Source organism: Suillus paluster, assembly GCF_016628075.1.
Source record: "Suillus paluster strain FC165 chromosome Unknown EDB91scaffold_1, whole genome shotgun sequence".
Taxonomy (NCBI): Eukaryota; Fungi; Basidiomycota; class Agaricomycetes; order Boletales; family Suillaceae; genus Suillus; species Suillus paluster.
In genome coordinates this window covers 196,863-210,764 of record NW_024537561.1, presented here as the reverse complement: position 1 = coordinate 210,764, position 13,902 = coordinate 196,863, and the positions used below count along the sequence as shown (strand labels likewise).

The window sequence follows — 13,902 nt, the reverse complement described above, 5'->3', positions numbered from 1 at the left end:
CCGTAACTTCAAGTTTGGATGGGCGTAGCAACCCCAGTCTCGTGCCCCGCAGCTAATCTGATCAATGAATAGGGCACGTGCTTTTTTCATTCATTAACCCACCTTGCTGTTCTCAATCTTAAAGTCAGTGAGGACAACCCTGCCTAAGCACTGCGTTGATCTCGGATGAACGAGATAGGATGTCCTCGACAATGAACAGTTTGCTATGTTTCGCTGTGTTTGGTATACTGACTCAACATATCCGTCGACTGGTCTGAGAAGTGGCAAAGCACGGGTAAACAAAAATCTTTGACCCTAATAAAAAATAGGTAAGCATAAGCACGGAGAACGATATGTGGTTGTATTTGGTTTGTGATAGGCCTGCCAACTGGCCAGTCTACCCACTTGCGTGTTCACTGATAACAAATCGTGCAGGGACAATATCGACCGCGAGGTGTGAATAGTCAGTCCGTGCACGGCGTAGATCATGTGTCCCAGATTTATGATGATACGACTGCCGTTGTAATAGGAACGAGAACAAAAACTATTGACGATCAGTACTTACAACGATCACAAGTGCCGCAAGCCTCTCGTTAGGGTTTTCGGAGCTTGAAGTGACCGAGGGAAACAAGACGCGGTCTTGGATGCCACCCGTGGCAGTGAGTGCGCATTAGGGTTGTTTAATGAATATTAATCTTGAATTGCCACGGAGGAACATAACTGACTTGAAATCACGGTGAAGTGTTGGATGTTGAAGGGTGAACCACCTTGGCGACATCCCTGACTTGGAGTCCCGTTTTCCGATCAAGAATGCTTAACAGGCCTTGAACTGTCCACGATATTAGTAAGAGATCGGGGAAATTGTATGTAGCTCAACGTTATATGGGGTTACACGTGAATTGTGTCCTGCAATAAAGTTAAATATCGACCGGATGCTCAAGGATGCTCGTCACAAAAAAGCGCGCACAAAAGTGGAATCTTCCTTGAATAAAGGAGTTCATTTTCTGAACCAGAGACGCTGATTTCACTATTGAGTGACGGGTGTTTCTTCGACCCTCGAAAGGAATCACTGTATTGATCAATATCGTGCGCGCACAGAAAGTGGAGTCGTCGAGCTTCCCTCCTTGAATGAAGGGATTCACTTTCTAGATTCAAGACCCTGATTTCAACGGTGTTTCCCTTGAACGGAATCAATGTATTGATCGATATGCTCAACACGGACCACTTTAGTATCCGCCTCGGATAAGTTCGTGCGAAGCGTTCGTCCAGATGGCCCTCATGCTGGCCAACCTTGTGATTGAGGCGAGGAATAGAGCCCTGGAAAATCAATGCCGACGAACACCGACATTATTGAACTACTGGAATGACAGCTGAATCAGTAGCATGGCAATCACAACCATTTGGGTGGCAACTACCCGTTGTTGTTGCAGAGACACTGCAAGTACCCATGAGTTACGTACGGCCAGCTTCAACAGGATAATAGACTATGAAGATAAATATTAACTCGTGGGTCCAGATCAGCTTACGTGAGACTCTGGGAGGGCTCACTTATCAATTACTTTAGGGAACAAACTTGGTTAGAGTAGAACTTGCGGAACTATAGACTAGAGTAAAATCGCAAGAACAGTCCGCGGCCATATGTCAAGCGCCACTGCTGCGATAACAGGTCTGAGACAAACCGATCACGCATGGACAGCATGTCGTGACCCCTAACTTTCCTAATTGGACATGCTTCTTGGAGCAGTTACAATGATGCTCCGGGGGAGAAAGATGCAAAATATGGAGTGAAAAATTGCCCTGAAATGGGTGGATCAAATACGCATCAATATTAACGTGCTGCGGGTTTCGTCAAAACACCTATAGGCATCAAAAGGTGCTTCCGAAGAGCATATGATGATCTGCGCGGGGGTTCTGAGTTGCGCCTTGTTGGGAGTGTTTCAAACTGTCGGACTGAGAAAAAAATTGTATGCAGGGTCCTAAGAGCCGTTGTAATAGCTAACATGAGGCGGTGACTAGAGATGATGACACGAATGTCAGAAAGAAAGTTGACGTTGATGGGGATGGCGTACATGTATACGTTGTGGTTGTAGTAAAGGTATTGAATTGAAGAAGGTTGATTGAATTGATGTTTGTTAGTGCTTGTGCTTGGAGGGGGTCACAGGATCACCTTTCAAAGTCACCCTTTCTCCTGCTCGTTCACCTTCTTCCATCATCATCTATCATCCTTTGAAACTACCAACAAGCCTTCATTTGTATCCTCTAGTATTTCACTGAATCTTTTCCTTTTTTTTCATTGTCAGTTTTACTTGATTGCTTCACCCGTTTCTACCGCATCATCAACATCAAATAAGCGCTCGCTTCTAGTCGTGCCACCTGTTCCTTCCGATTTCCTCAAAAGATTGCGATTTTCAGCGAGGACAACCAAATGGCATCAAATGTTCCAATAAACGGTGTTAGGATATCTCGTGCGTTTCTCTCTTTTCTATCCACCATACTTTTCTACATCCAAATTTGGTCACCATGTGTTGTAATAGTCATCCCCCTCCCCGTCATTTCCCGTCTTTAAACCCTACCTCCTTCTGTCCCCATCATGTCTATGTCATCTTCTGATAATGAACATTTCCCCCAAATAGCCATCGATGATCCCCACAAGGTCGTCAAGGTCGTCGCCACAGACGGCAAAACATCAGAACAGAAGGAGATTGCCTACACCAATTGTAAAGTCATTGGAAACGGTTCTTTTGGTGTCGTGTACCAAGCCAAGCTCGTCGGGGACTCAAAGGAGGATATAGCCATCAAGAAAGTACTCCAGGACAAGCGATTCAAGGTAAGTACGACATGGCAGCGCCCTTTTGTGCTCGTCGTGATGTGGACTGCCTGTTGAAATGATGCTGATGAAAGGGTCTATGATATCTTTGGTATCGCGCGAATAGAATCGTGAATTGCAAATCATGAGACTAGTGTCACATCCAAATGTCGTTGACCTCAAGGCTTTCTTCTACTCCAATGGGGAAAAGGTTTGCAAATTCTCATACCGTCTTCATCTTGGCGCTGATTTGTAGTTTATCCGACAGAAGGACGAAGTTTACCTCAATCTTGTTCTTGAATACGTCCCAGACACCGTTTATCGCGCTAGCCGTCATTACACAAAGTTGAAGCAGCCTATGCCCATGCTTCAAATCAAGCTGTACATGTACCAGCTTCTCCGGTCGCTTGCCTACATTCACTCTGTGGGCATCTGCCATCGCGATATTAAACCTCAGAATCTCCTCCTGAACCCTGCGACAGGCGTTCTAAATTTGTGCGATTTCGGCTCAGCAAAGATCCTCGTTGCGGGAGAGCCAAATGTTAGTTACATTTGCTCGAGGTATTACAGAGCACCAGAACTTATTTTCGGTGCTACCAACTACACCACAAACATTGGTGGGTAACAATCTCATTCTGTACCGTGTCGGAGAGAGTAACACTGTTCCAGACATATGGTCGACGGGTTGTGTAATGGCAGAGCTAATGCTTGGCCAACCTCTGTTCCCTGGGGAAAGTGGCATCGACCAGTTGGTGGAGATCATCAAAGTTCTTGGGACGCCATCAAGAGAGCAAATTAAGACGATGAATCCGAATTACATGGAGCACAAGTTCCCTCAAATCAAGCCTCATCCATTCTCAAAGGTATCTCCGCAGTTAGTCGCGTTGTTACCGCGTGTACTTACGTACGTATGACAGGTGTTTCGACCACGCACTGCGCCCGAGGCGATTGATTTGGTTGCAAAGCTACTGGAATATACTCCCGGGGCACGTTTGAGCGCAGTTGAAGCCATGGTGCACCCATTCTTTGATGAACTACGAGTAGAGGGCGCAAGGATGCCGAACGGAAAAGAATTCCCCCGTCTGTTCGACTTTACTCGGGAAGGTAAACAACAACATAATATAGAATGTCGACGACCACTGACCTGTTCATGACAGAGTTGTCGGTACGACCGGACTTGAACCGACTCCTGGTTCCACCACACTGCGAAGCTGAGCTACGCTCACGGTCGATCGACTTGGATACATTTGTACCGATACCTCTGGATCAGCTGAAGATCACGCTTGATTGATTGAGAGGAAGGAGGCTGGTATCTGATTTTTGCGTGTCGTATAATTTCGATCGATGAGTGCGTGTATCCTGTATTGATTCTGTGTCGTTCACGTCATATTTTTGTTGAATTGATTTCCACGGTCGTTCAGTACCACTGTATACATGATGTTACTACTCTATGCCTGTCGTTGAGCAGATACTTTGTGCTGCTTGCTGACTGAAATTGCGTGACACAGGATATGTTGTGACGAGTGACGTTAAGTTGCGTGATGTTGCGTGAGATGCACGCGAGTAGGCAAGTACTTCCAAGAAGATTGTCATGAAATTATACTTCCACCGCTGGTTCTTAAAAAGCTTGAACCCTTTGATCTTTCTTTTACTGTTCACCAGTCATGGCGACACCCACGACTGGTTATGAATGCGATACCCTTCCTGCCCCTCGTCTCGCTTCAGGTTCAAGTCTTGATCGATCTTCTTCACCTTTCTCAAATTATCGATCTGTTTCTGCCGGTTCATCTCCGCTCTCAACCACACCAGATATTGAGATGCACTCCACTCCAACTTCCACAGCTCAGAGAAAGCTATGTGTCCGCCATCAGAGAATGGCAGATGAGGGTACAAACTTGAAGCTTCAGCAGGCATGTGTCTTTCCTGACTTGGCACGCTCCACCTGATGAGCTGTTCAGCTGCTGATTGTGTTCTACAGGCTCTAGATGCTCTATCTGTACAAGAGCGTGAAGCTGTTAATGCCATTTGGTCCGGGTTCTCTTCGTCATCACATCCCAGAAGAGAACTTATTCTCCAAGGCATTCTCACCATGTGCTGTTTCTCTCAGCTCTCCTTGCTAACGGAGCAGCTTGGTCAGCTGATCCGTATCGACCCATTCGCCGTCCTCCCCCGGGAGTTATCGCTCAGAGTCCTTGCATATCTCGACGCCACCTCTCTCTGTCGCGCTGCTCAGGTGAGCAAACGGTGGAAAGGCCTAGCCGATGATGACGTTCTGTGGCGCGGAATATGTGAACAGCACATCGGGCAAAAATGCCTCAAATGTGGATGGGGGCTACCTATTCTCGAACGAAAGCGCACCGTACGCATGAACTCAGCGTCTCCCTCCTCGTCTCCTCCTTCATTCCAACATCCTGACCCGTTCGTTCTCGGTTCCGACATAACCGACGCATTACCTTTCACACGACCATGGAAGGATGTTTATTCGGAGCGGTTAACGGTGGAGCGTAATTGGCGCCGAGGTCGATGTTCTGTCCGGACGTTGCGTGGACATACAGACGGTGTCATGTGTCTCCAGTTCAGCGAGACCCTGCAGCATCCATCCTTCCCTATCCTTATCACTGGCTCGTACGATCGCACTGTGCGTGTGTGGAACATCGAGACCGGCTTCGAGGTGCGCTGCCTCCGTGGGCACACTCGTGCTGTGCGGGCATTACAATTCGACGAGGCGAAGTTGATTACGGGGAGTATGGACCACACCATTCGAGTGTGGAACTGGAGGAGTGGGGAGTGCATACGTACACTCGAGGGGCATACGGAGGGCGTTGTTTGTCTTAACTTTGACTCTAACGTGCTTGCTAGCGGGAGTGTGGACACCACCGTGAAGGTGTGGAACTTTCGCACGGGTGAAGCGTTCACCCTCCGTGGGCACCGGGACTGGGTAAATTCCGTGCGGTTATGGGAGTCTAAAGAACCGACGAATACCCAGATGGCGTGCGGATCAAGTGGCGAGCCACGGATAGGCCAAGGCAAACTATTGTTTTCGGCTTCAGATGACGGGACCATTCGACTGTGGGACCTTGCACAACGGACGTGCGTGCGCCAATTCATGGGGCACGTTGGGCAAGTGCAGAGTCTGAAACTACTAGAGGTGGACAAGGCATGTGACGAGGGTGTCAATCGCCAGCAACAGCGCATTACGGAAAACAACTTCGCTCAAGTCACCCAGGTTGGGAATCCAATGAACCCCTTTGAAGTTTGCACGGTCATTACACACGATGGCGCGGATGCATTCTCCGTTTCTGGAGTTGAGAGCGAGAGCATGGAGGACATTCAGAGCCTTGATCGTGTTACTAAGGAATTGCTGGCAGGCAATAGTCGGAAGCGCGCTAAGAGGCCGGTGCTCATTTCCGGAAGCCTTGATAACACTATCAAGGTTTGGGACATCGATACAGCGAAAGCCACGCAGACTTTATTTGGTCACATCGAAGGCGTCTGGGCAGTGGAGAGTGACAAATTGCGGTTAATTAGCGGCAGCCATGACCGCACTATCAAGGCGCGTTTTGTTCACGAGTAATCATCTGCCGCCCAAACTTACAAGCTTTTAGGTGTGGAACCGCGAGGAAGGCCGGTGTACGGCTACATTGGTTGGACATCGTGGGGCTGTAACATGCCTGGGCCTTGGTGAGGACAAGATCATCTCTGGCAGCGATGACGGAGACGTCAGAATATGGTCTTTTGCTGGAGATAACCGGCCGTGATGGAAGTACATCCATATATACACCTTTCTTCTATTTCATTATTGTCACATGCTATTCCCTGGCATTTCATTACTTTCGGGTTATTTGTGTTGAATACCTTATTCCTGTCATTCATACTGTATGATTGGAATGTTCATTTCGCAGTGTAATTTAGCTTGTAGTACAAAACATGTGTATAGGATCAAATGCCGAATGCAATCGTCTGAAGTACCGTAGGTGACGCCGAGGACCTGAGCCCCTCCCTCCTCACCTGTGCCAGCTGCAACGTACAGCGGAACAAAATGGTCGGCCGTGGGGTGCGCCAGCGAGAAGCCATCGTGTTTCACGAGGTCAAACAGCGACTGCTTCCGTTCGTCAAGCTGTCAAGAATAACACATGAGCAATTCTGGAGAGACGAGCATGTGGGATAAACATGGAACTGGGATGCTGCTACTGTTAATGCCAGATCAAACATCTTCACGTTGGGTAACGCCAACTTCTCTGAAAAATGTTTACGATCATAAAGATTGTGGACAGACAGACCGCCTGCTAGGATGATGGTCCTTTCTTCTCTATGGACGAGACATCAGATATAGCTACAAAGGTGCGAACATAGAGATCTGACGAACCTGAGTTTCGATATAGCCTTTCTGACTGTCCAATTCTGTTCTGGGTCGTCAGAACTCTCGATAGATACTTGAACGACGGGCACGTCGTCGATCTTGTTCCCAAACATAAGCTTGAAAGGAACGAAGGCGCCGTGGTCCAATCCCGAGCTTGGAAGAGGCGGAGAAGATCCGATGTCCATCTAACCCGCGGCTCTCGTGGATACTTGAAAGCTTGGCTTCTTGACCTGCCTTCACGTCGATATCAACCGAGAGAATGACTTTCTGTCGATGTATCTCCTTTTTTTTTCTTTTTTTTTGAATCGAATTATTATCTTGTTGGGGTGTACTACCCTATGTAGGACATTGCTATCGAGGAAAGGGGGGTGATGTACCTCTTTGTACAACTGCAGAACACGCACGGCTAAACCACGGTCTCCTTTGGATTCAAATCTTTGTTGATAGAAATAGGGATCAAACCCGTAGTAGTCCATGAGGAGATTATATTTTCGTAATCCGTTACTATCAAATTCATGGTTAGCTAAACGCCCCCAAAGTGTACTGGAATCCGTACCATGCCACACCCCTATCGTTTCCTAGTGAGCGCTGAATATGACAATGCCCTTCGGCTTGTACTTGGCCCTCAAAGTAGGGCCAAAAACTTCGCGAGGTCGCCGTCTGGGCCCATGGCTGGGTTCCTGGCCTGTTCAGCGACGAGCATAGGGGACCCATGTCCAAAAAAAGAAAGCGGAGATTATCTCTGGAGTAGGGTGGAGTGAATCTAGCGTAGTTTGCCATTCACTCTGTTTCTTCGGAAATGACATTCTGAAGTTGAAGAGAGGACGGGCGTCGACGTGGCGAACTGCGGCATTGGTCCCCCGGCCGGGATCAAACCGCCTTACAGAATAGAACCTTCCCTCCGGGTGATTTGATCATTCTGTGGCAAAATGTGGAATGGAATTGGAATGGAAGGATGTTTGAAATCGATTTGAAATTGGAAAATTCGATATTCTATTCCGCAGCCCACATCAGTAAATTAATGCATTGTGGTTTGAACTTGCAGCCCGATAGCACGCACATAGCCACGAGCATCAGTGGTAGCAGCAGTATTTGTGAGGTCGCCGTGTGCGCCATCAGGAGGAGCGTATGTACGATCTGTGATGTTGTCATCGATCTCGTGCAAAATTGAGCTTGGATGCAACCCTGTAGCATTGGTTGGATTTCGAGAATGGTAGCCTGCACTCGCAAAGCTGGCGGGAGTCAGAAGCAGATAGCTGGAGGGTGCAGTCATTGCTTGAGATCACGAATGGTGGAACAAGCCACCAGTCGTTAACTAGATGTCATAGTATCATGTCGGCATGAAAGCCAGTATATTTTGGAAATTGATGACATATGAGGGACTCCGCGATGTGGAACCCACCCAAATTCCATTGGAAGTGAAGTATAAGAGTTGCATGCGTCGTCAATCATCTGTGTTCGTGAAAATTAATATTGAAGGGATTCGTCGGGACAGGTACTTACCAGCGATCTTGTACAAAAAAACAAAGTAACAGACCAACGACAAACAGAAGTTTATGTCGGCACATATCACTCTAGCCAGATTTAGCAGACGAGCAGGTTTGTTCGAAGTTTTTAAAGCTTCTTAACTAGAATGTCCGTCTTGTTCAATGTGTAATTTATCTTCTAGTGAAAACAGGTGGGTACATTCTTTTGCATAGCATCAAACGCCGAATGCAATAGTCGGAGCAGCATAAATGGCGCTGAGGACCTGAACACCCCCCTCCTCACCTGCGCCCGCTGCAACGTACAGCGGAACAAAATGCTCGCTGGAGGGGTGCGCCTGCGAGAAACCATTGTGCTTCATGAGGTCGAACATGGACTGCTTCCGGTCGTCAAGCTGCAAAGATTAACATGAGCAATTTTGGAACGAGATGAGTGTGCAGTATGAACCTCAGACTTGGATGCAGCCATTGTGATTGCCTGATCAAACATCTGCACATCGGGTGACGCCAACTGCTCTGCAAATTGCTTTAGATTACGAAGATTGTGGATAGTCAGACCGCCTGCTAAGATGAGGATCCCCTCTTCTCTATGAATACGAGACGTCAGATACGTCGAGTTTACAAAGGTGCGAACGTAAAGATGAGACGACACGAACCTGAGTTTCGACACAGCCTTTCCGACTGCCCAGTTCTGTTGTGGGTCATCAGAATTTTCGATGGATACTTGAACTATGGGCACATCGTCGATCTTGTCCCCAAACATCAACTTGAAAGGGACAAAGACGCCATGGTCCAATCCCGGGCCTGGACGAGGAGGAGATGTCCGACCATCCCACCCGCGGCTCTCATGAACGCTGGAGAGCTTGGCTTCTTTCCCTGCCTTGCAGCAACTTCAGATCGTTATGAAGCGAGAGAATGATTTTCCGTTATACTTCTTTGTACAACTGCACAACGCGCTCGGCCAAAGCGCGGTCTCCTTTAGATTCAAATATTTGTTGATAGAAATAGGGTTCAAATCCAAAGTAGTCCATGAGAAGGGGATTCCTATCTCCGTAATCCGTCACTGCCAGACCCAATATCAGCTAAGTGTTCCCTGAAGGTGAGCTGAAATCCTTACCGTGACGTACCCCTATGGTTTCCCAGTGAGCGCTGAATACGACAATGCCCTTCGGCTTATACTTGGCCCTCAAAGCAGGGCCGAAATCACGCAAAAAATTGGCGAGATCGCCCTCTGGGCCCATGGCTTTTAGCATAACTGGGTTCGAGGCCTGCCCGGCAATGAGACTCGGGGACCCGTGCCCAAAGAAGAAAGCGGGGATTTTCTCCGGAGTAGAGGGGAGTGAATCAAACGCAGTTCGCCATTCACTCTGCGTCTTCGGAAACGACATTCTGGAGTTGAAGATAAGAAAAGCGCCGACGGCCTTCAAAAGTGAACTAGTGACTGCGGTCACCGCATATTGACACGACAGTCGGACAAGTTGACAACCGCCTTCCTAAAGCCGTGTATGCAAAGTGACCTGGGGTCTGCGGATCAATGATGCCAAACATGGCAACCAGGCGATTGGTAGCGTGGCCGAGTTGGTCTAAGGCGTTGGATTTAAGAAACGATTTGAATCCCAATGGGCGAAAGTCCGCGCGAGTTCGAACCTCGCCGCTACCATGAATTTTTTTTTGGCTTTCACCAATTAATATTTTTGATCGCATGGTACTGATGCTACATGTTGTTGACATCTTTGGTACATGTTGTTTCGTTCTATGTAGTATTGGTATACAAAGAATGCTCTTTCAGAAAAGCTACTAGGGGATCAATACATAAGTCCAACAGAATTGTGCAGCATGCTTACCCCTTCGATATTGTCGTCTCCTCCTGGACGCTGTCGCACTCTGCGGCAGGTATAAGTGAAGTAGAGGCAGTGAAACAAACACCACGTACTTGCGGGTCGGAATAAATTGAGCTTTGGGTTCGTCAGAATCGTCACTGAACAGATTGCCAATAGAATCGTGACCGCCTGGCCTCGTTCTCACACGCCTAGTTAATTGCATTAGTAATTGCATCAGGCTGTTGGGGTTCTAATACCTAGTGGGCTTGAACTCATCTACAGCGTTGGGATTGCCTTGAGAACTGGTTTGGGCTTGCTGTGTGGTGGATGCTTTGCGTTAGATTGGAAAAGGAAGTACCAAAATGTTACTGCACCTTTGGCGGCGGCGGCGCAGTGGACAATGCATCATCTGTGAATTCTTCTGCAAGAAGCCTATTGTTTTCTGATGAGGAAACGGTGGGACTTGTGACCATCTCTGTTTATTCCGACTTTGTCAAGACCAATAACCGGGTCACAAATGCCAGAATCACCAGGTGACTGCTCTTCGGTACTCGTTAATTTGCCAAACTTGGCATACCCTGTAGATCAGGTGAGCACTTCTCATCGATAGACATCTCGATTACTCACGAGGTAGCTTCTGAATATTACTAAAGCCAGGATCGACGGTGGTTCCTGTGTATCTAGATGGATGCTGAGCCTCGCAAGTGTCGGGGTGACATCTGAAAGATCACTCACTTGAGGAACTCGACCAGGCTGCGCTTTGTAAATACAATGCTCGTGGCATCCCAGTCAAGCATTCCTATACTGGAACGTAAATCTGGCGCATTTCACGACGAGCCATGACTTAACACACCGAGGTTCATCGACCAGTCCTTTTCCTTAGACATATCAACAGCTTGCGAAGGGGTAAACCTGTGTGAACAGTTATACAGGGATGGTATCGTAGTTATTAAAAAACACGTACGTTGAGGTCATTGTGATGCAGATACAACAAAGTGAAGGTATCGGAACGTCAGACGCGATCTGAGTTGCTACCTATTCTGGTCATCCCCAACCGTGGAACTTTCAGCAGGAATCAATAGTCTCCCCTAGGCAGACTATAACAGAAGGAAGACACTCGTTCCGGAATCAGCACCGTGCCATCATCATTGCTTTGACAATGCTTTCAGTGGTTTTGACCGCATCCGTCTTGTTTTGTGCGACTAAGCTGCTGGAGTTACAATGTTGGCGGGGTTCTATGGCTAGACCTGACACGAGCCATAAGTATCCACTTTCTACATAGACCCGTCCAAGAATTAGGAACCTGGGGTGGAAATTCTGGGTAATGCGTGGCGCTGCGTGTGGATCAGGCTGGCGAAATTACGGCGAATTGGATTTTTCGAGGACAATTCGCTGTCCTTCAAGGGCCGCGACCCGCGAGTTGGGCCATTAATTTCAAGTGAGTACCTTGGATAGCAATTCAACCGCGCCTAATCAACTTAATCTGGAGTAGGAATTGTGGAACCAGGAAAAACTGCATCTGAAATTTACAGCTACAACATCAGGTACGACCAACAGTGTTGTCCGACATTGCGAAAGCTACAGGTTTTGTATTCGGGGTGGCGACGGCCCTCATGGGCAAAGAAGCGGTCATGGCTTGCACGGAGGCAGTGGATATAGTCATAGGGGAGCATTATAATTTATGACGAGTTTGTTCTCATTTTTTTTGATGTTGTGCCCGCAAGTCTTATGCTCCAAGGAAATTCAGCCAAAAGACTTCGTTACCATCATTTCATCTAAGCATCCCACTTTTGAAGGATGTTATCAAGGAATTTAGAGGTGACGAGTTGGAGAATGCGATATGGGGTCGAAAATTATGACTGCGCCAATGCCTCCCCTTTTTCGCTTACCTGCCCAAACTGCAATAACAAATTACAGTTGAACCTGACTTACTCACTTCAACTGTGGAATCAACATAAAGGGCATATTAAAGCATGTATTTTAATTCAAAAAGCCTGAACTAGAAACTGTCTAATGACGACTGGGGGCACACTCTATGGACCGAAGCATGACACGAAGAGCATCACAATATCGAATATTATGATATCAAACGGGATGGTTCCCTTAACCTTCCCCCAGATTCTTGATCATGCGGCAGTTTGGACGATTTGAGTAATATAGGTTCCATATCTCCGCGGTGTACGTAAGACAATGTTACATCGACCTTGCTTACCGGATGATATCCTTATTCGGGAGCGACCAGAAGGGGAAGGGGAAGGAGGTGGAGCGAACAGAAGGGGAAGGGGAAGGATTCGGGAAGGAGCAGAAGCAGAAGCAGCGGAAGGAGGAGCAGAATGAGCAGAAGCCGAAACAGAAGCGGAAGGTGCATGAGCCAGAGGAGCAGCTGCCGGAACCGCAGGAGCGGGAGAAGTCCTTCTCCAACCCCTTTGGGGGACCCGCGAATGTTCATTGCGATTTTGTTGCAAGGTGGCATTGAGGGCTTGAAGGTCAGATGAAACAGAGGGTGTTCTGCTCATATTGAAGCACGAGGACGAGAGGCGGTAGGAGCAGCAGCATTGGACCTCAGCGATGCAACTGAGCCAAAAGGAGAACTACAGAAGCACGCGAAGGTGAGCTGGCCTCAGCTGGAGCAGGCTTGGAAGTCATAGAAGATATCAGAGACGACAATACAGTGCCCCGCGACTTCGGTGTCGGAGAGGTGCCAGTAGTAAATGATGCCCTTGGGGGGAGCATGGATGTTCGTTAAGATGGTTGTGGGGAACCGGAAGGCGAGCTTCTAGAAGACGCTGTTGTCGATGCTGTCTTGCTGGCCGATTAGTAGAGGAAGTACTGATAGATCTTCCTCAAAGCTGACGGAGCAGACGCGATGGTTTTCGAAAGAGTAGGAGGAGCTGCAGAAGGAGCCTTGCTCCCGATGGCCGGTTTCGTGGCGCCAGATCCAAACGCGCCAGTGACTGCTGGCGTCTGGTTGCAGGTGCTTGCTCCAAGAGACGTCTGCGGGGGCTGACCTGCATGGGGGGTGGACGCAACCAGTTTGATGAAGTTACCCTTTACAGCTGGAGGAGAATTACCTAAAATATGACTGGGGCAGGTAAAGACATACTGAAAGATTGGGCGTTGTCCTAGGCTACCATGACTTGTGTGTTGGGGTTGTTAGACTTACGGCTAAAAACAAGGCGACAGTCAAACCGGCGAAAAACTCGTAGTACGCACCGTCTGTCTGCAGTTACCAAAGCGGTCAGTCACGCAGGAGGCGGCGCTGCCGTCCTCGTTCAAGAACCCACCAGCGATGAGACCCCAGAAGTTGAAGTCGCCAGAAGCAGGTTGGTTGATACCGCCAGTGTCTGGAACAGCTGCATCCCAGCTATCGCCAAAGACGAAGTGGTTGGCGTTAAAGCTGTGGTATGAGACCAACACGTTGCCCTAGATAGCTGCAGACGAGTAGATGGAGTA

At 48.2% G+C, this 13,902-nt stretch overlaps 7 protein-coding genes and 1 non-coding gene across 8 annotated transcripts; 4 read left to right on the top strand and 4 right to left on the bottom strand.

The window, feature by feature from the left end:
- Positions 1–2,076: 2,076 nt before the first annotated feature.
- EDB91DRAFT_1212642 (kinase-like domain-containing protein) lies at positions 2,077–4,294 on the top strand. Its single transcript, XM_041320766.1, has 6 exons — positions 2,077–2,806; positions 2,913–2,996; positions 3,054–3,402; positions 3,455–3,648; positions 3,703–3,889; positions 3,943–4,294. The coding sequence occupies exons 1-6, from the start codon at positions 2,570–2,572 to the stop codon at positions 4,074–4,076; spliced, it is 1,185 nt and encodes a 394-aa protein (XP_041184072.1). The 5' UTR covers positions 2,077–2,569; the 3' UTR covers positions 4,077–4,294.
- Positions 4,295–4,350: 56 nt separating this feature from the next.
- On the top strand, positions 4,351–6,879 carry EDB91DRAFT_1091386 (WD40 repeat-like protein). The gene is made up of 3 exons (XM_041316680.1): positions 4,351–4,695; positions 4,764–6,338; positions 6,391–6,879. Exons 1-3 carry the CDS (start codon positions 4,450–4,452, stop codon positions 6,541–6,543), a joined length of 1,974 nt encoding a protein of 657 aa, XP_041184071.1. The 5' UTR covers positions 4,351–4,449; the 3' UTR covers positions 6,544–6,879.
- On the bottom strand, positions 6,651–7,649 carry EDB91DRAFT_1260097 (Extradiol ring-cleavage dioxygenase, class III enzyme, subunit B; the record flags this gene model as incomplete). Its single annotated transcript, XM_041324402.1, has 3 exons — positions 7,152–7,649; positions 6,956–7,094; positions 6,651–6,902 (listed from the first exon to the last, which is right to left on the bottom strand). Exons 1-3 carry the CDS (start codon positions 7,328–7,330, stop codon positions 6,651–6,653), a joined length of 570 nt encoding a protein of 189 aa, XP_041184070.1. The 5' UTR covers positions 7,331–7,649.
- Positions 7,260–8,044, bottom strand: EDB91DRAFT_2323 (uncharacterized protein). The gene is made up of 2 exons (XM_041326545.1): positions 7,702–8,044; positions 7,260–7,649 (listed from the first exon to the last, which is right to left on the bottom strand). The coding sequence occupies exons 1-2, from the start codon at positions 7,923–7,925 to the stop codon at positions 7,382–7,384; spliced, it is 492 nt and encodes a 163-aa protein (XP_041184069.1). The 5' UTR covers positions 7,926–8,044; the 3' UTR covers positions 7,260–7,381.
- Positions 8,045–8,847: 803 nt separating this feature from the next.
- Positions 8,848–10,017, bottom strand: EDB91DRAFT_1041910 (Extradiol ring-cleavage dioxygenase class III enzyme subunit B; the record flags this gene model as incomplete). The annotated part of the gene is made up of 5 exons (XM_041312963.1): positions 8,848–9,024; positions 9,078–9,216; positions 9,286–9,509; positions 9,562–9,692; positions 9,747–10,017. The coding sequence occupies 5 exons, from the start codon at positions 10,015–10,017 to the stop codon at positions 8,848–8,850; spliced, it is 942 nt and encodes a 313-aa protein (XP_041184068.1).
- Positions 10,018–10,192: 175 nt separating this feature from the next.
- Positions 10,193–10,289, top strand: EDB91DRAFT_t10. Its single transcript has one exon. It is a non-coding gene; the product is annotated as a tRNA-Leu (tRNA).
- Positions 10,276–11,725, bottom strand: EDB91DRAFT_1091375 (uncharacterized protein). The gene is made up of 10 exons (XM_041316679.1): positions 11,414–11,725; positions 11,303–11,361; positions 11,185–11,248; positions 11,077–11,129; positions 10,980–11,027; positions 10,824–10,924; positions 10,707–10,765; positions 10,563–10,658; positions 10,474–10,513; positions 10,276–10,423 (listed from the first exon to the last, which is right to left on the bottom strand). Exons 1-10 carry the CDS (start codon positions 11,422–11,424, stop codon positions 10,415–10,417), a joined length of 540 nt encoding a protein of 179 aa, XP_041184067.1. The 5' UTR covers positions 11,425–11,725; the 3' UTR covers positions 10,276–10,414.
- Positions 11,726–12,664: 939 nt separating this feature from the next.
- On the top strand, positions 12,665–13,876 carry EDB91DRAFT_1332181 (uncharacterized protein; the record flags this gene model as incomplete). Its single annotated transcript, XM_041325392.1, has 4 exons — positions 12,665–12,915; positions 12,950–13,058; positions 13,286–13,423; positions 13,676–13,876. 4 exons carry the CDS (start codon positions 12,665–12,667, stop codon positions 13,874–13,876), a joined length of 699 nt encoding a protein of 232 aa, XP_041184066.1.
- Between the last annotated feature and the right edge of the window lie 26 nt (positions 13,877–13,902).

Excerpts from the sequence above, each read along its gene's own strand:
- EDB91DRAFT_1212642 (XM_041320766.1), top strand. The coding sequence starts at position 2,570 with ATGTCTATGTCATCTTCTGATAATGAACATTTCCCCCAAATAGCCATC. Across the intron at positions 3,403-3,454 it reads CAACTACACCACAAACATTG|ACATATGGTCGACGGGTTGT; the intron begins GTGGGTAACAAT and ends ACACTGTTCCAG. Across the intron at positions 3,649-3,702 it reads AGCCTCATCCATTCTCAAAG|GTGTTTCGACCACGCACTGC; the intron begins GTATCTCCGCAG and ends TACGTATGACAG.
- EDB91DRAFT_1091386 (XM_041316680.1), top strand. The coding sequence starts at position 4,450 with ATGGCGACACCCACGACTGGTTATGAATGCGATACCCTTCCTGCCCCT. Across the intron at positions 4,696-4,763 it reads CAAACTTGAAGCTTCAGCAG|GCTCTAGATGCTCTATCTGT; the intron begins GCATGTGTCTTT and ends TGTGTTCTACAG. Across the intron at positions 6,339-6,390 it reads GCCATGACCGCACTATCAAG|GTGTGGAACCGCGAGGAAGG; the intron begins GCGCGTTTTGTT and ends ACAAGCTTTTAG.
- EDB91DRAFT_2323 (XM_041326545.1), bottom strand. The coding sequence starts at position 7,925 with ATGGCAAACTACGCTAGATTCACTCCACCCTACTCCAGAGATAATCTC. Across the intron at positions 7,650-7,701 it reads AACGATAGGGGTGTGGCATG|TAACGGATTACGAAAATATA; the intron begins GTACGGATTCCA and ends TGAATTTGATAG.
- EDB91DRAFT_1091375 (XM_041316679.1), bottom strand. Across the intron at positions 11,249-11,302 it reads GGACTGGTCGATGAACCTCG|GAATGCTTGACTGGGATGCC; the intron begins GTGTGTTAAGTC and ends GTTCCAGTATAG. Across the intron at positions 10,766-10,823 it reads CTGCGCCGCCGCCGCCAAAG|CAAGCCCAAACCAGTTCTCA; the intron begins GTGCAGTAACAT and ends TCCACCACACAG.